At 43.0% G+C, this 23868-nt stretch overlaps 1 protein-coding gene across 1 annotated transcript in view; it reads right to left on the bottom strand.

The window, feature by feature from the left end:
• DENND2C (DENN domain containing 2C) overlaps positions 1–23868 on the bottom strand; it is a 78710-nt gene that overhangs the window by 20925 nt on the left and 33917 nt on the right. Inside the window, exons 4-8 of the mRNA XM_042465757.1 lie at positions 18808–19758; positions 14371–14519; positions 12188–12294; positions 2806–2902; positions 1444–1488 (exon numbers count right to left, since the gene is read on the bottom strand). Coding sequence (XP_042321691.1) covers positions 1444–1488; positions 2806–2902; positions 12188–12294; positions 14371–14519; positions 18808–19586 — 1177 coding nt within the window. The 5' untranslated portion in view covers positions 19587–19758. The remainder of the gene's footprint in view (positions 1–1443; positions 1489–2805; positions 2903–12187; positions 12295–14370; positions 14520–18807; positions 19759–23868) is intronic.

Here is a 23868-nt window from a genome sequence, read left to right as displayed (position 1 = left end):
CTCAAAATCCCCTAGCCAACAGGGGTCATATCAGCTGGGGGATACTGGGAGCTATAGTCCAGAAAAATAACATTTCCAAGCTGTGGTAAAGGATAAGTATCAAAGTTGTGAAAACTGCAGAGACACAAGATTAATAGGATGCAAATAAATTAAGCTAGTAGTTTTATTTTAAACTAGACTCTCCTATAACACCAAGGTGGATGCTAACCCCATGCAAGATTGTTTGCAGGAAGAAAGCAAAGGAAATATCACAACTGACTTCCTGATGGTGGATAGTAGTAATGTGTTACTCTGCTAGGCTACAGGCAGAGCTTTGCTGCTGACAGTTTTCAGGCATGGAGATCAGGAAATGCTGGTGTGTCCAGGGCCATTGGTGCCAACCAGAGCAGATGAGTCATGATCTAAAGCCAGTTTGGAGCCTGTTGCTCTAGTTGTTCTTCCTCCAGTGTTTACATGCAAACCCTGGATGAAGGGCCAACCATTACATATAATTTTACTCCAGTTACTCCTTCTTTCCCAGCAAAGGGCGTTTCATAATCTTGCGGGAGCAAATACAGTACAGGAACAACTGGGCTGTAGCTTCAGCAGAAAAGTTTGCAAAAAGCGAGAGGCCCTGAGAAGAGATGTGAGACTAAACAAAAAATAAAATAGTCTCTTAACTGGTTTCACTGTGAAAAGCTTGCTAATCCTTTCATGGAATCCTGGGGCTAGAAAGAACTTCAAAGATCATATTGTTCAATCTATGAAGCAGCAAGGCACCCTATTTGTAACCTTTCCCCCACCCGGACAAATATCCATTCAGTCTTCTGTTAATGAGACATAACCAGTCCTGAGCAACTTATTCAGTCACCCATATACCCTTCCCCTTACCTCTCCTACCCCCTTCTACATCCAAATCTGTTCTGTTGCAACTCAAATCAATTCCTTTTTTTACCTTTCCTGTAATACATGCTTGTCTTCTGACAGTAGTGCACTTTGCAGAAGCCTATTCCACTGTCAAGCCAAAGTGAAGGGTACTTGGCTTTTTATAGGCTGCCATTATCAAAAACACTTAAGGAGATGGTGAGTGAGCCCATTGTAGACATTGTAGAAGCCTTTCTTCTTGCTAGTTACCCCAAACTTTTGTTAGCCTCACTGTGATCCTAGGAATGCAGTTCTCATACCAAAGTTTTAGTACACAGGGCTGCCAAACTAGCTATAAAATCCCCAGGAGTGGGAAGAAATACACTCCAAGCCTCACAAACAACCATTCAACATTTAGTAAAGCAAATAGGCAACATGCTATAATTACTCAAAGGGCTCACTGCCCCCATATGGTCCTGCAACTAATACTTCAGAAGCTGTATACAATCCAGCCATTCCCAGCAAGCATGCCCAAAAATGCTCTGGCAGCAATAACTATGCCCCATGAGTTGGCTCTGCCCTAATGACTCACTCACTCACTTTTTGGCACATTCTCCGGTTCGCTGTCATACCCATTGGTTTCACCTGAAACGAAAGAAAGTTTCCATCAGATTTTGCCAGATGGGTGGGAATAGGAAATGCTGGAAGGTAACTGACAGGCAGATGATCCATCGTGGGCCTATGGCAATGAAAACTGGGCACAACCCTTGACCGAAGAACGGTACCGGTCGTCCTCTTCCACCGAGCGCGCAGCTTCGGGAGGGACGCACATGGAGCGGTGAGGGAGGAAGGGGACACCCGCCTAGCCAGCCAGATCAGCCGAATCAACCCTGGCGATCAATGGGGTGACAGATGTCTCAGCCAGATCGCCCTCACATCCAAACAGATGTAATATGTTACAATATAATCTCAAAATCTGTACAAAGGGCTTGATTTAACGGTAAAATCTGTAAATAAGTAACCAACTGCATTTGATAAATGGCACTTTGTAGTTCAACTCTTCCTTGGATAGGGGATATGTTTGTGAATTTTGAACCAATATGTCATGAATGTGGCCCTCTTTTACATAATATGATAGAGTTGTTTGCGAGATGATGGCAGCCTACTCATTGTTGTGTGTTTGCCTGATCATGTTGTCCTATCACTGCTTTTTAATCTTACTTTTTATAGACTGTAATTTGTTTATATTTTTTAATCTGTTGTGTTTTAAACTGGAATTTCGTAATTGTGCTGGCCAAATGGCCGTAATAAAGTTTATTATTAACTGGGCACAACTGCACTGTCCAGAAAAAAAGCATCTGTTACAACACATGCACGAATTGTTGAATAATCAAGTAAAGCTCATTATATGGTTCCATAGAGTCATAGTCTATCTTGTGTAAGGCAAAGGACCAAGGCAGGATGCTCTGACATAAATCGCTTAATATTGCTTCACAAATTTGCAACTCTGATTAGCAGAATTAAAATTATATAAAAACATACAGTCATTATTACAAGGTACATCAACAAATATGGGAAAGGAGAACAATGCTGAAACACAAATAAGAACACTTAAAAAAAAGTCACCATACACAATCTCTCAGCCTCAGAGGATGGCACTAGCAAATGCCCTCTGAAGAAATCGGCAAAGAAAACCCTGTGATAGGTTCACCTTTGAGTTGCCATGAAGGCGCACAACAAAAAACTGGACAATTTGGTTCTTCTGTAATTAAGTACAGAAACTTCTACACTGCCCCAAGCTCTTTGAATAAATGGAGTCGCATAAAAAAAAAAGTTAAACATAGATTTTTGGTATTTTTAGAACAATTCTCAGAGTTTCAGAGGGTCTGTCTATTGTTAGAGTCATGGCCATCAACATTAGATATTCTGTGAGGAGAAATGCACACAGCTCAATGTCTGTACCTTTGGCTAGAGAAACTTCTCTTCCTGTCTGTGCCACCAACTTCACTCGCTTCTTTCCTCGTTTTAAGTCAAAGATATCTTGTATCTTCAATACAAGCTGAAATTCAAGTAACACAGTGGAAATTAATAGGAGCCACATCCAATATAAGCATCAAAGTAAGGACCAGAATGCTTGCCACCCCACAAACTCATCTCATGAAAAGCAGTGGTAAGAAATTTGACAGGGACGGTAGTCAAACCCACACTAAAGATGCAATGATTGATCCAGATAGCAAACTGAGTAATATGCCAGGGTTTCTGGGATCAACACGGAAAAGTATAATTTACAAGGGTCAGGACAAGCATTTCATATGGACACTGTGGACATACACCGGATTAATAAAGTCATGGAATGGGCTCAATTTCCATACCAAGAAAAAGATGGAAGCAAGTCCTATGGAATTAACAGAAAAAATAATGTCAGGGGCCTTTTCCAAATACTATGTAAGACAATGAGTTTGTTATATCTACTGTCTTTAACGATATGGCTGGCCTTCTATCAGTGATATGCACTCCCAGTGTGGCTTACATGTATATATGACCCTTTTTGGATGGGGCTCAGGAGACTATTCTGTTGCCCCTGTTCTCCATCCCAGAACCACCACCGGCAGCTGTCAAGCCTCAGTAAGAGCTACTGCTTTCTGCCAGTGGGGAGGGGGGGGGCAGGCAAGGACGGTATTCACACTGTGAAAATAATCCAGGATGAATCTGGGTTGGATCTCTGATGCTCACCCAATTAAAAAGGTCCACTTATTCCAGGATGTTCAATATCAGTTTCCCCTCCAAGTTTTTAAAAAAGATCTGCATTGTCATTAGTGTGAATAACCAATGTGAATAGACCTGAATGGGCCTGGGATAAAACTCTGAATGTCTTGGCTGTGTTCCAAATGCATTCTAATTTTCGACTCCATCTTTATTCAAATGCTCGCACATGTGAGCAACTGGACTTGGAGAGATGTGAATCAATGTGGTTCCATAGTGTGAATAGCAAACTCAGAATGTGTGAGTGAGATGATTTGCACTGTCACACTAAAAAACAACATCTGAATGACCCTGGGAAGAAGAGGGAGGATGGAGGCAATCTAGACCTGTTCTGGGCTTGCTCCACACGTACATATTTTTATAAATATAATAACAGAATATCTGTAATTATATGAATACTCTCAGAAAAAAGCAGTTCCTTTGTTTCTGCCACAGCCCACCATAATTTTTGAGAGTGACTACTGGGGCTTACAGTATTGTTCAGTATATAGCTTTATTGTTGTCTCTTTTATCCTCACAATAGCCCTCTGAGCTATCTTAGACTGAGGCTTGATATGTTATATGATAAGTTACACCTTGGGAACTTAATGGCTGAACAGAGCTTTGAACTCAAGCTTCTCCAACATTTTCTGTCAGCCTATAACATTTTAAATAGCCATCATTCTTCCTGAAATCCCCTGTCCTTTTTCCTTCAGAAGCTGTATGCTCCCCATGCTCCAGTAGCGAGGGATATATATTATATGAGCAACTCTGGTTATCTCCCTCAGCAGGGCTACTCTCGTTTGGGAACTGTAACATTACTACATAATGCTAGTATATGTGTAAAAATCTGAGAGAACTGTAGTCTCTGGGAGAAAAAAATAACATCTGGAAAAGTCCTTCAAAATGCAAGCGGCTTTAGACTAAACATCAAGTGGTCAGAAAGACAGGAATTGTTCATTCCCACATGGCTCCTAACTTCTACTTTCTCAGCATACGCCTAACCTTTTTACCCTCCCTCCAATTTTTCAAACAGCCAAAAATATTCCAATTCATGCTAAAACCTAAATATGACAAGGCATTAAAAAAAATCAATTCATTTGTGTTGCACAGGGAATGTAATTCCTTCATGCTGGGACTGAGGAACAGACACCTCCCAGATAGGAATTAAAAAACGACCCCTTCAGATGAATGAGGATGAGAAATGGGAAGATGGTATGATTCCTAGGCAGACAGGGTACAATATACTAGATACACCTCACTTTCAGTGACTGGTTTCTCCTGTCCCCTACAGAAGGATCCAAAGAGTGACAGTAGGAGACCAACCAGCCTATCCAGCTCTATGTGAGGTGTCAGGTATCTCAAACCACAAGCAGAGAGCTCTTTGCCTTGGCATGTCAAGTCACAACCTGCTGATGCTCTTGTCTGAACTGCTTTACTATTTTAAATGCGGCATGCAGGCTAGTCTTCTCTTGCTAGGCTTTAAGAATGTATTTAGCATTCCAAGCAAAGGCAACAGGGTGGAGTTCAGTTGTTCGCATAACCTCAAATAATGTACCAACCCTTTCCTTGACCAAAGGAACCCAAGCAGAATCAGGAGCACAGAGGGAAAAATGAACTGCAAAGATCCAGTCCGCTGTCCCAGGGCCAGGGTGGTACACATGGAGCATAACTTGACCTTAGGGCAAAACTGCCCTTATGCAGGAAGCACTGTGCTTCCTCCATGAGCTTCTGTCTGTCTCTTTTCCGCTCCTCTGAAGTTTTCCCAGCCTTAATCTTAATTCTGCTAGTTTAAGAGCCACTATACAGTTTACACAACAGCTTGGTGCTTGTAGAGGTAAAACATACAAAGCAAGGCAGAAGGAGGCACAAGTCTTCAAGTGAAGGGGGGGGCGTTCTCACTTGTGATTTAAAACGAATTTAAATACAGCGGTTCATTTTAAAGCGATTCAAAATAAAGTGAGTGTTATCCCACTTTTCAATTCGCTTTATTTGTATCGTTCCCATTTACCTTTCATTTAATGTTCGGTAATGGACCCTGTTTCGTCCCCATTCAAGGATGAATCGGTGTAATTTAAACCGGTTTTGTTACTTTTCGTTCACTTCACCCTTGTTTCGGCTGTCAATCAAAGCGATGTCATCATGACGTCACATTAATTCGGAATAACATACACCGATTTAGCCTGTACCCTGCGTTCCCCACTACCTGGCCGTTTTTAATTCGTTAGAAATTTCACATTTTTTTTTTAAAAGAGCCAATAGGAGGCGCTTATTCGTCCTCTTCTGTGTCTCCCCATATTAACACTGCCATAACTCAGTGCTAGGGAATCCTGGGAATGGTAGTTTATTATGGCACCAGCACCTCTGGCAGAGGAGATAAATGTCTCACAAACACAACAAACACAACCATTCCATAGTTCCTCTGGAAAGAGCCTGGTAGCCGCAAATTCGTTTGGCTGCCCCATGGGGAGAGAATCTTTGGGAAGATTGCTCCCAGGGCTGTCTGAGAGCCTTGAAGTGGGATATGTCCTGCAAAAACCATCCCATAGTTCCTCGGAAAGAGCCTCGGTAGCTGCAAATTCGCTTTGGCTGCCCCATGGGGAGAGAATCTTTGGGAAGATTGCTCCCAGGGCTGTCTGGAGACCCATGAAGTGGGGATATGTCCTGCAAAAAACCCATCCCCTAGTTTCATCCAAAGACCCTCTGGGGGCTCAGGCAGAGGTGAAAAGAAAAAAAAGAATAGTTAAAAATGGTGTTCAATGGCTCTCCTCACCCATCGGTCTATGAAGAGGACAGAGGGGAGGTTGCAATCCACCAGAGGAAAGGCTATTATGAAGAATGGAAGAAATGGTGCTGGCAATGCAGAAAGAGACCAAAGAGGGTGGACACCACCCAGGCCAGGCCATCGTGCTACGACGCTCCCCCATCCAGTTGACCCAATTCAAAAGGCCGAAACGGTCCTATTTAAATACTCCGAATCCTATCCCGAATCAAGGAAAAATACTAGGGTCGACCCTTCTATTTTTTACTCCGTGTATAAGCCTCTAACACGGAAAACAAATACATGGTGCCTCGGGTTAACGAAATGATTCGTTCCGCCGCTTTTCGTAACCCAAAAGCATTCGCAAGCCAAAATGCCATAGGCGCTAAGGGGGAAAAGCCGCGATTTCGTGCAAAAAGCCGAAAAAAGCACCAAAATTTTTCGTAACCCGAAAAAACATTCGTAACCGAACAATTATTTCCTATGGGATTTTTTTCATATCCCGGAAATTTCGTAACGCTGGGTATTTCGTATCCCGGGGTAACCACTGTACACCAAATCAGATTCGAATATAAGTGAAACGATCATAGGGTTATCGAGAACTGTCCTAGAGTTAATTCGGGTTCAAGTAGGAACGCTATACCTTGGATTCGATTTGTAACCCAGCGATAAGCCAGTGAGAACACCCCAGAGAAGCATACAACCAAGGAATTCCACTGTCTATAATGCCTCCATATGGTCTGTGAAATATGGTAATGCTCATTTCCCCTGAACATATTGAGAGCAGGAGACTGACATGAAGCCTTAGAGATATTTCAAGATCCTAAGGAGTCACCAGGAACTGAAAATACGGTGTCAGAGTCAAAGTTTGGAAAGTCTTTCTCTTTTTGGACTATGCTCTTAGATAACCCCAGTCTGGCCTGGTCAGAAACGGTGGAAAAAGCAGCACATGCGTTTCAGTCAGGGTGACCGGGATGCTTTCCTGGCTGTTTGGGCATCCCTCCGCAACTGCGGCCAAGTTCTACAGTTCAGGGTGAGAAAATAACATGCTTCCCTCGAGCAAATCATTCCACATTTTTGGAGGCATCGGGGGGTCTTTAGGCAAAGTCAGTTTGTCTGAGGACGGTTGCTCATGTGGAATTTCATCACCTCCAGGAAGTGTTTCTAATAATCTTTGTACGCTGCAAGAAACTAATGTGTAGCGTTTGAAACACAGAACTTGGTTTGGGATATCGTAGCTTTCCTTTCCCTGACCCATTCTGTCTCCATCATAGCAGAAATGCATTCCACTAGGCTATACTGCGGCGTTGTCCTCAAGTAGATGTCAGGGTTAAGAGTACTTACTGCTCAAAGCCCTAGCTAGAAAACAATGTCTGAAGTGGCTGCTTCTCTACAGTGTTTCCTCACTTTACTGGAACTAGCTAAATGTGCTTTGAGCTTGTTTAGAATGACTACTAGCAGAGGAAGCCAATCAAAAGGCACCAAGTGACAAGAATGCATTTCCTTCAATAGGCAGCCTAAAAATCAATCTCTTCTTGATTCTCTGACATCATCATGCACAACTCATTCACCACCACAGGAGGGCATGGCAGGAAGCATGCAGGAAAGTTATATTCATGTTTTATCAAACAGTCTTATCTTAGCAAGCTGTTTCATCAGCTTTAAACAACAAAACAATTTAGAGGTTAAATGTTAAGTCATGAATAAGCGCTCCAAAAAAAAGTCCCAGCAGAAAACAACGGAACATGGGGTCACTTTGAGTTTTTGCAAACCATTGAGAACACCATCTTGGTTACTGTTTAAAAAAAAAACTTCCAATGCACACCCGTTAAATGTGTATGAACTACACCTTGCCCCACATTGCTTGTGCCTGTCTGATACACACAACAAAGGACAGCAGTGCCCAACTCAACAAAGGGATGAATTTAAATCCCTGCCAAACTCAGTTCCAGATGTTCTCCTAATCCATACACTGAAGAACATTTCTCTGCCAAAATTCCAAGAGTATGATCTTGTCCTCAATAAACAAAAAAACAAAAACACTTTTAATCCTTTACATGGATTAGGTAACCTGGAATAGTTTACAGTTCCTGAACACTGTGGAATTAAAGCTCTGACTCATTTTACAGACCGTTCCAGCTCATAGCACACACCACACTCCTTCAAAAATATATCAATTTAGTAGGAAAGAAGCACAGCTTTCAAAGAAGAAAACAAAACAAGGCAACACAGTGGAAATGACATGTGCGAGATTCGGCTGAAACAAATCTAGGGTCAAATCCCTACCTCGGTCAGAGAGTCACTGGATGATCTCTGACTACTGGCAACCCTTGCAAACTAACCTACCAAACAGTAAAAACAAAAATAGTTAGTAGCCCACAAGAAAAAAATAAAAACCTAAATGCACTAGATATTTACGTGCTGTTGAGGTTACTGTGTGCCAAATGGAGAACAGGCACTTCCCAAGCTTTGAGACTTAGATACATAAGTTACAAGTGTGAATAAATAAAAACAAAACGATTATGAAACAGAAAGGTATGTTGGAAAGTATACATCTGCGGGATTCCAGTCTCTGGAACAAAGTGTATGAAAGATCCCCTTTTTGGACTACAAGTTCCAGAACCAAGAGTCTAGAAGTTGTAGTCAAAAAAGAGAACTTCTCATAGCTGCTGCTTCTCGGAATTAGAGCCCAAAATCACACAAACTACTCCGGAGTAGGAAAGTGAGCAGGAGTTGTATTTCTTTCTACCAGCTGTGTGACAGAACACTCTAGACTAAAAGGTGCTTGTGACATTTGTAGAGGGATGGGAGAGGAGAGAGAAAGCATTTGCCCAGCACGAAAATATTAATATGTTGTCTTACCCGGGAAGATTCTTCCTTTTCCTGCTTCCAGCTCACCCGCTTGAAGAACTTCCATCATCAGTGTAACAGGGAGAGTCGTGTCCTTTGCCAGCTTCCCCACGCAGGCAGATCCGTGTGGTCTTCAGCTCCAAGGTTTTGCGATGAAGAAAGTGTGGTTTGGGGGGGAGCGCAAAAGAAGGGGGATTGGGCAGGGAGGGTGAAGAAAAGTGAGAATAAGCAAAGGCTTCACTAGGAAACTTGATGAAGACATGCAAACAACATTGTAAAGAGAGAGTTTTGCCCAGTGAATGCTTGATTTTTATGTTAGGGAATATGGAAGAATCAAAACAGAGGGTGGAAATATTCTGGGTTAGGTTGAGGAAAACAGCATAAACATAGAAAACTTCTTGTGGGATTCTTCTCTTTTTTAAAATCAATTTCTTTATGAGAGGCCAATTTAAAGCAAGTCAGTGAAAGTTGGTCTTCTCTTTCTCTCTCTCACTATACACAAGGGGTACACCCTGGGGCTGCACATTAATCCCCATCATCTGCATCACCACTATCATTTCACGTCTACCAGGTGTTAAAATAATCTGGTCCATCACATAACCTGCCCCCACTGTGGCCACCAAGTGCTCCCAGCAACCTCTCTCCACCGGAGAAATGCAACTCAGAAGCCTCCAGGGTTAAGGCTATTTGGTGGCTGGCAGACCTTTGTTTGTCAAAACATTCCCTGCCCACAACCCAAAGTGAGCTTTTAGTCACTTCCATTTTAATAAAAAAATGTAGCCCACAAGGACTTGAGTATGAGTGCGTATGTGCTTCCAAGTCACCTGTCATTTTTGGTAACCCCATGGATTTTATACAAATACACAACAAGCTTCATTTATATACCGCTTCATACCACCTAGCAGTGTTTAAGTGGTTTACAACTGTAAGCTAATTTGCCCCCACAATCTGGGTACTCATTTTAGCGACCTTGGAAGGATGCAAGCCTGAGTCAAGCTTGAGCCCTTTTGCTGGTCTTGAACTTGCAACCTTGTGGTTTTGAGTGAGTGGCTGCAGATACAGGCGTTTAAACCACTGCGCCCATCCACTTACCTGTAGATCGATTCCTGAACTGAATCCTGAAACAGTTCAGTAAACACAATGGTTTCCACTATGTTTGGCGTCGGTTTCAGGATTCCTTTCAGGAATCGAAATGCCTATTTTGACAGGCTTCTTTTGATATGCAGGAGAGGTTTCTCCAGCCTCTCCTGCCATGCCTCCCTCCGTCCTCCCACCCATACCTCCTTCCCTCCCCTCCCTCTCCTCCTTCCCTTCTGCTGGGGGCCCTGGGTGGCAGCGAGGGCTGCCAGAGCGCACCGTTGGCCCCTCCTCTTCCTTGCTGCCTGGCCCCCTCTCCTTCTCGCCCCCGGTAAGAAGGAGACTGGGAGGAAGGAGAAGGCAGCAGGCCTGGAGGACACTGGAAGACGGGACAGGTTCCTTATCGTGCACTTGCCTACGTCCTTTCCGTGGCGTATTGGCGGTGGCGGAGAAGGCTGCTGGCCGGGGCTCCTTGGACGTGCCTCCGCCAGCATGCCTCCATCCTCCAATGACAACCAGGACGGAGGCACGTCCAAGGAGCCCTGGCAGTGTGGAGGAGGGCAGGCAGCAGCACCCGGGGCTCCTTGGACGGCCTCCTTCCTGGACCTATGGAAGGCAGAAGCACGCTGGACAGAGGCATGTCCAAGCAGCCCCGGCCAGCAGCCTTCCTACACTGCGGCGGGAAGGATGGAGGCAAGTGGCGGAGAAGGAACACTGCCCCCTGTCCTCCAACGGCGTCCAGGCCTGCTGCCTCTCTCCTTCTGCCCCAGCCTCCTTCTTACCAGGGCTGAGAAGGACAGGGAGGCCAGGCGGTGAGGAGGGGGAGGAGGAGGAGAGGGCCAAGGGCAAGCCCTGACAGTCCTTGTCACCATCGCCACAGCTGGGGCCCCAGGCAGAAGGTAAGGAGGGAAAGAGGGAAGGAGGGTAGGAGGAGGAGAGGAAGGGAGGAAGGGAAGCATGGCCAGGGCGGAGAGGGGCTGCCAGGGTGGAATCGAATCTACACTGGGTTCCCACTGGGCTGAATCGATTTATTAAATCGATTCAGCCCCAAAAGGAGAGGGAAAACCCAGCTCCTTTTAGATGCGGGTTAAATTGGGGAAAACTATGCCCCCCTCCCAGATTGATTCCCAAGTGGGAACCATAGTGGTTTAAACCAGATTGTGATTCGACACGATCCGGTTTAAAACACAGTGGGAATGGGCCCATAGAGTTTTCTTAGGTAGGGAATACTCAGAATTTGTTTTGCCACTTCCTTCCTATAAAATATAGCCTATAGCACCTGACATTCACTGATTGTCCCCCATCAAAATATTAACCAGGGTTAACTCTGCTTAGCTTCCAATATCAGCCAGGATTTGGTGCCTTTAGAGTACTTATTCCCTGAAAAATGGGATGCAGACAGCCTCTCGACCTTGCACAACTGCCCATCCACTTGCCTTCTTCCACTTTAGGATGAGTAGAGTTTGGAAAAACCGAAGGCTTTCATGGCTGGCATCCATAGTTTTTTTGTGGGTTTTTCGGGCTATGTGGCCATGTTCTAGCAGAGTTTCCTCGTGACATTTCGCCAGCATCTGTGGCTGGCATCTTCAGAGAACATTCTTTGGAAAAACCATTTGTGAGGGGGCGGGACTATAATTCCCAAATTCCTGCAGCCAGCATAGCTACTGGAGCTGTATAAGCAGAAAAGTAACTTTTCTTTCACCATGCATGAACAACTTTCCTCTTCCTTTCTCCCTTCTCTTTGATCTCTGGAGGACAGCTAAAGTGGCACCTGCTCTCTAAGGGCAGATTCACACATATGCTGGTTCTTCCCCAGAAAATCCCAAGTAATGGTTAACACAAAGTGTTGCAACCACCAGGGCTGCAATTAGGTGATGGTGCCAAGCAAAAAAATTGTTTAAAATGTGCATTTACCTTGGGCGGGTTGAAAGTATTACGGGATGGAGGCAGCTTCCAAGCAGAAGGGATCCTCCAAAGAGGCTTCACTTTAATATCCTCATACAAGTTCTCTTTAGCAGGATCTAGGAAAAATAAACCTCTTGAAAGTGAGGGGTGGAGGGAAAGTACATCAATCCTACCACACCTTCTGGCCAAAAAGAGAAAGAGAAATAACAAACTGGACCTGCAATTTACATCAACTATTTCCAGCATTAGAAAAAGAGGAGGGAGGCTACAAGAGTTGATACTTACACATAATAATAAACCAGGATTTCTGGCTTATCCTGGTTTACTACAAATGGGCTCCATGCTGTCTGTCTGTCTGTCTGTCTGCCTGCCTGCCTGCCTGCCTGCCTGCCTGCCTATCCATCCATCCATCCATCCATCCATCCATCCATCCTGTATGCCACCTTTCTCCTAAATTGGACCCAAGGTGGCTCACAAAAAAAACTTAAAAACAGTACAATTTTAAAAACAGATTTAAAACTTCACATTAATATAAAAAGTTAAACATATAAAACCACTAAAAACATACAAAAGCAAACAGCCCAATAAGAAGCCTTTCTGGGCTCAATTACATATTAAAAGCCTGCTTGAAGAGAAGAGTTTTTGCCTGCTGATGAAAGGAGAGCAGGGAAGGAGATAGACTAGTCTCTCATGGAAGGGAGTTCCAAAGGATGGGAGAAGCCACTGAGAAGGCTCGCTCTTGTGTCTTCACCAAATTAGCTGGTGATGGTGGCAGGAAATCCTTCTCCTGAAGATCTTTAAAGTTCTGGCACACGGGGAGATACAGTCTTTCAAACAGACTGGACCTAAGTCATACAGGCCTTTATAAATCATAACCAGCACTTTGAATTGTGCCCAGAATCAAACCAGTAGCCAGTGAAGTTATTTTAACAAGGGAGTTATATGCTCCCTATAACTAGCTATGGTCAACATGCTGGCTGCAGCATTCTGGATCCACTGAAGTTTCAGAATAGTTTCTAAATGCATCCCCATGTAAAATAAATTACAATAGTCCAAATGGGATATAATCAAGGCATGTAGAGATATAATCCAGGGGAACACCAAAGCTGCCAGCCTGAGACTTCAGGGGGATTGTAACCCCATTCAGTAAAGACAGTCCATATTCCCTGATCTGCCTTTCAACTAACCAGGGGCACCTCTGTCTTGTCTATATTAAGTTTCAATTTGTTTGCCCTCACCCAGTCCATTACTGACAGCAGACAATGGTTCAATACCAAGACAGCTTTCTTGGAATCAAATGGGAAGGAGTGAGAGAGTTGGATATCCTCAGTGTATTGCTGACACCGCACTCCAAAACGTCAGATGACCTCTCTCAGTGGTTTCATGTACATGTTAAATAACATGGGGGACAAACAGAACCCTGAGGGTTCCCACTGATCAAAAGCCAGGGAGTAAAACAGAAGTCCTCCAGCAGAACCTTCTGAGATCACCCCACCATGAAAGACTGGAACTATTGCATAACAATGCCCCCAAGTCCCGTTCCCAGAGAGTTAGCCCAGAAGGATACCACGGTCAACGGTATTGAAAGCTACTGAGAGGCCCAGCAGAACCAATAGGGACACATTCTCCCTTTCCAGTTCCTTGTGTAGGTCATCCACGAAGGTGACCAAAGCTGTCTCTCTCCATAACCAGACCTGAAGTCAGACTGAAAAGGATCTAGATAATCTGACCCATGCAAAAATCGTGGAGTTGGGAAGCCACCACATGCTCCAAGACTAGTTTACGTGCTACTACATTGTAGTATGTTCATTCTGCTCTACTCCAGTCTCTTCTTGCTTACATGAACAGATAAATAAACCAGAAATTGAGAGTTTTATGTTACATCTGAACTGGGTAACATGGTTTGTTGATCTGAAGCACAACAAAGTTTGTAGAAGCTTTGTTGGCAGGAAAGCAAGATAAACAAGGAATCCTGATGTACTGTTTTACATGCAAATCACAGCCAGAGAAAGCAAAGGAGCAAGGTACAGCACAAATCTCCACCCCTTCTCCTCCATCCACTGCTTTCCAGAAGAGAAAAATATTCCATCACTAGGGACATATCATTGGCAGCCCACAGTGCCAGTAAAGTGGCAGAAAATCTTTCTCCAGTTTGTTTCAATGTCTTTCATCCAAATAACTTACAAACATACCAATAATGTCCTCATAGAGGTTGTCCTCTGACTGTGTGCAATAGAGGCGGACGTTTGTGGTGCCATTCAGTTCCTCGTGAAGTTTTTGGTACTCCATGGCTGCTAGCCGGTTGCGATAACCTTGAATGTCCTCAAACTCAAATGACTTTCTGTAAACAAAGCAAGGAACTATCTTATCATCTCATAAGCTTCTCATGCAACAATGTAGCACAGCCTATTCATCTCTTATCATCTGTTAAAGTTTTATTGCACTGCCTAGAGCTAACTATTTTATGTTCACAGGATTTTTTTAAAGCACAAAATAGTTTTTCTAGACATTTTAGCAAAGGTGATATTATATAGTTGGGCCTCCATATCCACAGATTCTTTATCCATGGATTCAAGCATCCATGGCTTAAAAATATCCCAAAATATATACATCCTAAAAAGTCAAATCTTGATTTTATTTATAGGACATCATTTTACTATTCATTGTATTTAATGGGACTTGAACATCCGCGGATTTTGTATCCACAGGAGATTCTGGAACCAAAGGCCCACTGTACACTTTTAGAGAAAACTAAGATGTATAATACCAAAGCAAAGAGAGAAGGGTCATTTTTGTTCAAAATCTTTCACTGCTATTCATACACATGCACATACATCAATGGAAAGAATAAACAGAGACTTTAGATCCTATATCAGCTTTCTCTAGCCTGGTGATTTCCAGATGACCATGCTGGGTAGGCATGATAGAGGTTACTGTCCAATACATCTGAGGGCACCAGATAGAAAAAGGTTTTTCTACACTATGAACAAATTCATGTGGAAGAAAGAGAGGAGAATTCAATTTGCATTCATTTTCACAATGAAATGCAAAAATCCATAATCCAATGGAGAGGTACACACACTTAAATCCATCTGCACAGAATTAGCTCTAGCTACCCACATCATGTGTTTTGCATTAGGAACAGCTGGAAAGCAACATCTCTGTGGTTCAAGAATTTCTTTTGTTTTCCATTTAATTACAATGACAACATAAAGTATTCAAGCCACTCAGTTCTATGTTTATCTAAGGTTAAACAGGATTTCCAAATCAAAATTTGGAGATCTTCACACTGAGAAGTCAAAGTTGATAATATCCTTTGACAAACACTGGCTTGCCCTTGGTAACTGGCCTAAAATATTCACTTGTTGCGTAACCTATCCCTTGCCAAGACAGAAGATGCATGCCTCAGAAAAAATAATGTTCACTATTTTATTAATAATAAAAATTTCTTCTGTCTTTATTGCTTTTTATTTGCTCCTAATGAACTGGCAAAATCAAAGATCCCTATAGAATTTTATAGTTCAGGACTTTGTTACAACAAACACAACAACAAAGTTTAAAAAGGAAACTCAATTTGCAGTTCTTGTTTAAATAAACTATTATTTTCATATAACAAGCATAATAATTTTATGCCAAACAAAATGTCATTTTATATCTCTAAAGTAACAAAGTGAGTTTAAATCTGTAAAGGATGTTCATACAACGTTTTGTTATTTTCCCAAAAAAGCTATTATATCTCCCACCCATGGCTTCCAGATTTCCAAAAACTGTACATCACAAGAGGGTCACTAGGACACCTATGGCAAGCAATTCCAAAGGTCAATAAGACTGGACAGCCAGTACACTCATCAATAAATATGTGTATACATTTTGAAAGAAATCAAAATTCTGCACTAGAGTAACCCAACTAGTGCATTAAAAGCTCCATTTTGCACTTACAACAAATTTGTTTTCTGGAAGAAAATGTGCTTGCCTTTTAAACACAGCTGTTGAAGTACTGTCCAGATGTCACAAACTTAAGATGCTATTTTTATTAAATAATTAATTTATATTAAACAGAAACGTCTACTTTTAAGGTGCTAAATTTAATTTTAATGTTAACAGTCCTGAATGAAGAACAAAATGCAAATAGATTACTTTTGATGCTACACAACATGTCAGTGAGAGGTGGGAAAAGAAATGTTATTGCTCGAGTTATTTTTTGTCTTCGTATGTCTCACCGAGAAAAATAAATGAATGAACTGAAACCTTGTTCTAAGTAAGAAAAAGGGGCTCACTGTGCAAAACATTACAGATATTCCGCTGGAAGACTGTGTGGGCATAATAAAGCAAGGGCATACCTGACTGCTCCTTAACATGGGAATAACCTGTGCTGTTGAAGAATATGAGCATAGCAGGTTGCCATGAAATACAAACTTTATTACAAGGACTGACTGTATATATTCATTCATAGACATATCTGCATTAGTCTGGAAAATCAATAAGCAAAGGGATCATGTAGCACCTTTGAGACTAACTGAAAGAGAGAGGTAGATAGCATGAGCTTGCTTAGACTCAAGCCTACTTCCTCTGATGCACGAGGTAGAGTGAAAAGTTCAGTAACAGATCTATATAGTTTTACATACCTATAGACATCCCCACACACCAACTGCTATATAGGTCTGTCCTTGGTTTTCCCACTCTACCTCATGCATCAGAGGACATAGGCTCAAGTCTAAGCAAGCTCATGCTACAAACTTCTCTCTTTCAGTTAGTCTCAAAGGTTCTACAAGATCCCTTTGCATACTCTATATGCAAGTCTATAAGTCTAGAAATTTTAGTCAAAATTGGAGCCAAAAAGCCTGTGTCGACTTATCCACGGGTCAATATAAGCACTGCTCCTTAACTCTTATCAAAAAAAAAGAAAGAAAGAAAGAAAGAAAGAAAGAAAGAAAGAAAGAAAGAAACTATCCTCTTCTCTGAGTAGAGTGGTGAGAGGTGAGACCTTAGTCCATCTCAAAAGAACCTAAAAGGACTGACCCTCCTGCCATCCACCTTCTCCACCATGGCATCATGTCTGGTCTATTTGAATGCCTGGATGGGAAAACAGTGGTGGCTTTGGTGCTTCCACTCAAAGGAGTGGCAAGAGAGCAGTGAAAGGGTTGGTATTTCTTTTAGGTTCTCCCAGGATGGACTAAGATCTCACTTTAGTCCATCGCCTAAGCTCCCTACTCAGACTCAGGTGGGATACAGACGGGCAAAAAGGGGTGTGTTCATGACGTCATGAAGGTATAGCCTTCAGACGGCCCTTACCTGAATGCCGCCATGAACAAGCCGCCCGCACGCCCCAAGCGGGAAGAAGCGGCATTAAAAAGGTGCCGCTTTTCCCCGCTTCTTTTCTATGTACTGCGCAACTGCGCAGCTCCGTCTATAAGCTGCTGCACTGGTACACCAGAATTGCTACGCCGCTAATTTAAGTTGCCCATTTAAAAGCTCCGTGTCTGCTGCGTCGCATAATGAGTCGGGGTCCTGGAACATGCGCAGTTTGCACCGAGGCTCTAATTAGAGCGTCAGATGCCATGCAGATGTGGAAGCTGCAGCACAGCTGCACTCTATTTTAATGCTCGTAACCCTAACTCTAACCCTAACCCTAGAGCAACATGTATGCATGCGCTGCTAGAATTGTGGAAAGTTTGGAATTTAAAGTGAACCCCTACACACATTCCTGTGCCATTTTCACCTAACAATAAAAAACGCTAGAACTTTAAATATTTACATATGTACAAGTGAGGTGATGGGGGATGGCAGGGGGACAGCGGTGGCAGCGGCGACAGCTGTGGCTGTGCATTGCAGACTCAGCAAGAGCGCGGGGACCAAAGGAGAGGAGGCATCCATGATGCTGGTGACACTAGCAACGTGCAAGCGGACAAGGATGCCAACACCAGCTGATCACCAGCTGGCAGGAGACCACCATTATTCTTGGGCAGGGCAGGGGGAAAAGTTTAAAGGGGCCTGGGTGCTTTAAATGTGCCATATGCTTTCTGCCGCCGGTGCTGAGCGCTGCAGCTGCCTCTCTCTTTGTGGCGTCCTCCGAGGCGGCGGTATGGAAACTGCGGGTCAGAAACGGCCCCAGGTGAGGCGTCTTCACTGCCCCCATGTGGAAGCCCCATACACCTTAGCCACGCCCCCGGGGCAGGCGGTCTGGAGGCTCCGTATTCAGTAGAATACACCTCCAAGACATCTTCCCCTGCCCGTCTGTATCCCGCCTCAGAGATCTTTTTCCTACCCCAGCCCATGCCTAGTCACCTCCCATAGACATCATTTACTGCAGTTACCTCCTCATCCTTCAAGCCCTTAGGCTGACCACAAACAGTTATGTCTGCTTGAATTTTTAAAGTTATTTGCCATTGTTTTCCTTTGCTTCATCCTTTACATTCTTTGTCATATGCCCTAAGTTTTACCCTCAACTTATTCACAGTCATATCAAAATCCAAAATTTCAGCCCCTAAACCTTCCTTTGAGGTTGGTTTGTAAATGAGTATATATGGTACATACAAAGAGGAATAAAAATCAAATTAGTGCATTAAGCATCACCTCTGGTAGAAAGGGAAGATATTAATTTAATAAATAAAAATAAACTGATAACCCACCTCTTGGATCTTCCTCGGATTCCTCGGCTGACCACTCTCTGCTCAGGATCATGGGAAGTTGCTGGAGGGCAACCACCATTACACTGGTGTTCGGGGGGCTTCCTCTCAATGTGTTCTCCATCACAGCCATCCTTATGGTCCTTCTCAGAATGATAACGGAAAGTCCTTCGTGGTTTGGGTACCGGGTTGATGGCTGGCTGCTCATCCTGGCCCTCAACATCACAGTATATGTTCTCTGAGCTCTTTGTTGGAGTCACAGTCAGTGTTTTCTCTGTTGAGCTACAGCTTTCCCAATTCCTTTTCAAGTCCAAAGCTATAGATGGATAAGATTCTATCTGTTTCCACAGGTCTCTTGAGGTATAGAAATTCCCTGGTGGCAATCTTTCCCCTTGCCAGTCCTGACTGGCCTCTCCTTCAGAAGAAAAGCCATTGTAGAGCTGCCCAACCCTAGGGCTCTCTGAACCCTCTTGAAGCCTCTCATCTTCTTCCTCCGTTACAGAACAGAGATGAGAATTTTCCCGGAAATCTAAGCCGAGACTCTGAACATTTGCTAGTCCTCTTTCATCGCTGCTGTGTCGGAGCTCTGTTGGCTTCTTTCTGCTGTCATGGCCATACTTGACCCCAAAGTCTTTGGGTTTTGGCCTTTCCTCCTGGCAGCCCCCTTTTGTCCGCCCCTCCCACTGAGAGATCTTTTGCTTTATGTTCCGGCAGTGGCTACGAGAGAGAGTTTGTAAAGCAGAACGTGAAAAGTTGGTGTCTACACTCCCTGTGGGGTGCATGGCAGGCAGTCAAGATACATTTACTACAGCCCTAACACAGCATACTGCCTTCCAACTGGATATCAAAGATTTGTCATTCCAAAAATCAAGGCTTTGTTGATCTTCAATCAAATCCAATTTACAGTGTGATCCAACTCTTCCATTGGAAGGCGAAGCATAACCAGATGCCAACCTGCAGGAAAAGCAAACGACAGAACATCCATCAGAAAAGAGGCAGGAAACAGTGATGTTTAGTACCAAAACTTTCCAAATTCATTAATCTTTAAGAAGCCACAAGATTCATTTCTGCCCTCACTCCCAAAAGTTAATTTAAATGCCTTTTCATATACTATATAGTTTAAAACTCAGAGGCATCTGACAGGCAACTGCAGCCAACCTCAGTGTGTGACAAGTGAACCAGTATAATACATATATGTGTCTTGTTCACACATTTTATTTTAGGCAAACATCTTTTAAAAATTTTATCCCTAAATAAACCTTTGTTAAACTATTCTTCTATCAATGCTAAGAAGCAAAAAGGAGTCTATTACTTCCCAGCCTGTGCCTTTTATGATTCACCCACTTCTACTCCCGTAATTTAAGTAAATGTACACCCTGATAAAACCTGGTGTACAAGATGGGCAGCTCTATCTAGCACTACCAAAAGAAATAGTGCATCTACTCCATCTTTCACACCTGAACAGATTTTCTGTGGGGAATCAAAAAGATGGAAGAAGCAGTGGGGAAACATGAGAGGGTTATAAATGGGAGAGGACAACATCTGGATCTCCCATAATACTCTGCAAATCAATAATTGCACCATAAAATAATTGCAATACAGGGTGAAAATAGCAAGGCCAATTTTGTAGGAAGTCAGTATGTCTTAATATCAAACCCATTATTCTCATCATTAGACCTTGTTGTCTCTTTTAATATAGCTACAAAAGTATCTCCATGCAAACAAATTTTCATAGGCACATATACAACTTCGATAGCTGCTGCAGTTCAAAACATCTGGAGCATGCTAACTTGAGTCAGACTGACCATGAAACACTCTAATTTACTAGAAGTTTGCATGCGAGAATCTATTACTCTCCACTTATAAAGATTTCCAATATTTGCATACCCCTATTCGAACTTCCCAGACTTCTTGTATCTTATGTCTAGAAGATATAAATAGAATAGTGGACACAAGTTAGAGAAACCCAGAGATAGCAGAAGTACAGGATTAGTTGGGAACACAACCAGTGAGCTTTAGGCCCAGAATCCAACTGTTTGGTAGTTCATACTTGATTGGATAGAAGATGGATTAGACTGTATGTGAAATACCACCACTCTCATGGTCTCCTTTTGTTCAGCCTTAACCGTCAGCACACTTACTGAGAAGAATAATAAGGCAGGACACGTGGCCAATGTTGCCTTTGTTTCACAAACAGAAAAACGGGATGAGACAGTGATGCAACCTAACCACAGCAGTAACAGACGGAGGTGGCAGAGATGAGGCTTGAACCCAATAGGGCAGGTTCACAGACTTCTGTTCACTCCACACCCTGTATGATGACAAGGCTATGTGACATCCTCCCATCCTTTGAACAGCTGGTTCTAAGTGCCTTCCCAAGCCCAGAGTTGCTTCAGAATTTCATTCTGCTGCAAGAATATCTTTGTGAACTACTCATCCTTAAGATAAAGCAAATGCAGGGTGGGGGTGGGGGTGGGGACCAGCACGTTGGTGGGGTTTCCTATACGATATCGACTGGCACCAACATCTTTGCTGCTGCCCTTTCCATATGGTTACAAAGTCAGTGCTAGGAACAGCTGTCAATGTCAAAAAACCCACAACAGGGAAATTATCCTGTCACCATAAGGCTAGGCAAGTGCTGCAAAACCACTCATAGGTCCAAAACACACAGCAGAAATAATCCAGTTTCTTACTGCTTTAACTGCCCTGGCTCAGTGCTAGGGAATCCTAGGAACTATAGTTCTGTGAGACATTTAGCCTTCTCTGTCAGACTGCTCTGGTACCACAATAAACTACATTTCACAGGATGCCCTAGCACTGAGCAACAGTGCAGTGTGTTTTGGACCATACAAAGACAAATCTCTGCCACCAGCAAATAAATAAAACGGAGCACCCAGAAACTGAATGAAATAAATGCAGAAACTCTCACACCAACAGTCCTTTCTCTCCAACAATGATTTAAGTGCAAAAAGACACTAGAGACTTGGATACAGGGAAACTGAGATGGGGAATTTAAAATGGAACGGGTTCTCAGGAACTGTGTAAAGATCCTCCCTGGTTAATGCAGCCTTGGCTGAATGTTGAGGACATCAGAGACAGTAGGAGCCTTCCAACCAGTGGAGAACTTCTTATCTTGTTTCTACAGGCATCCTAGGCCTGATCAAAGCTCAGTGCTTGCTCTCCAGATACAGCCCACATGGACGTATCCACCATTTTGTTAACACGCAATGGCCTTTTTCACTCTGTCAGACTCTTATGCTTCCATGTGTAGCTAGGGATGACTTCCTCCCAGAGTTTTAAGTGGTTCTTCCTTGCACACAGAAAGAATAACTATAAATAAGTCTCCCACAAAACATTCTGAGCATTTGGGAGTCACTCTCTTCCACAACTCTTCTGCACAGCCTAGATTAGTGAAACAACAGCACGGACACTCCCCAACGTAACTGGCTGGCATCAAGTGATTATGGAACAGCTGTTGAGATCCCTGGAAGAAGCAAGGGGGGACTAGCTAGTGGACATGGAGGAGAAACTATGAATAAAACAATCATTAAATGGGAACACAATTGAATATCCCCAGATTCTCATCACTCCACATAATGGCGTAATTGCAGATCAAGGGAAATGTTCAAGGGTCAAATGTCACCACTGGTGAAGACAGTCAACCCCAAAGAACAAAATAAGAAAATGATGATTCAATAGTAAATATGCTTCTTTTAAAAAGTGTGCAGCCCACACAGATGAGCTGGCCAACAGGCAGCTATGAGCAGTCTTCACTGTTTCAGTTGCTGACACAAAGGAGTTGTTTTTTCTAACAAAACCATGACCTTAGGAAGCAGGAAGAACCTTAGGAAGCAGGAATGGGAGCAGGTTGAAATCAAACCTGATAAAAAGGTGGGCAAAGTATGGTCCATGGGCTGCATGAAACACTTTGGATGCCTAAGTGAGTCCCTTGGAACACCCCAGAAGACCTGTCCAGCCCCCAGCCCCACAAACAAAAAGATATGTGGAGGGTTTTTAAATTATTATTTTGGTGGCTGATTTTTCAGGCAATTCTTTCTCCCAAATGGAGACAAAACTTCCTAAGAAATTATTATTTCTCTTCCTCTAACTTTGCAAAGCCCCCAAACCTGACCAAAATACCAAAAAAGAAACAAAAACAGCAAAAAGGCAGCTGGAATTAACATGAGATCACTTTGGGCATGCTGAAGCTCACTGGTACAGTCTGCCAGACAGACACTGGGAAGTAAAAAGGCTCCCACTGCCTGTGCACTTGCCCACTATAGCCCTATAAACCAGTATACTCACAGACTGGAGCTCGACTACAAGGGAAAAATCTGATTGATGATCCCTGGACATTAAAACTGGAGCATGGCAATTTTGAGTCGGGATGGAATAAAATTCCCATTCAATTCAGAGCAGCAGCAGCAAAAGCAATAGTAAAATTCAAATCAATTCATCATCCTCATGGCAACAGATCAACTGGTGAGTCCTGCTCAGGTAGACATGTAACAGTGCATCCATCTTGCATCAGTTGGGAAAGGCAGGCTCATGTAGAAATAGCCACTTTTCTCAACAAAGCCCATAGAAGCAAGAGAACAGACTTTTCCCAAACAAGGGACACCTCCTTCTACGCAAATCTTGGGGGAGCATATTTAAGCATGTATATGTCATCTCAATTTGTAGTGGGGTCAGGCAAGACTGTATTTTATCCTATCTGTTTAACTTGTATGCTGAACATATCATATGCAAAGTAGAATTAGACTTGGAGAAATGAGGCATGAAAATTGGAGGATGAAAAATCAACAATTTAAGATGTACAGATGACCCTATACTACTAGCAGAAAATAACAAAGATTTGGAATGACTACTGAAGAAAGTAAAGAAAGAAAATGCAAGTGCTAGCTTACAGCTGAATGTTAAGAAAACAAAAATAATGAATACAGATGATTTACATAACTTAAAAATAGTAACAAAGACTTTGAAATAGTCATATTTTCGATACCTTGGCTCAGTAATTAATCAAAACTGAGATTACAGTCAAGAAAGACCAGATTTGGAAAGGCA

This window comes from Sceloporus undulatus, chromosome 4 (genome assembly GCF_019175285.1).
Source record: "Sceloporus undulatus isolate JIND9_A2432 ecotype Alabama chromosome 4, SceUnd_v1.1, whole genome shotgun sequence".
Lineage (NCBI taxonomy): Eukaryota > Metazoa > Chordata > Lepidosauria > Squamata > Phrynosomatidae > Sceloporus > Sceloporus undulatus.
This window is presented reverse-complemented; position numbering and strand designations above follow the sequence as displayed.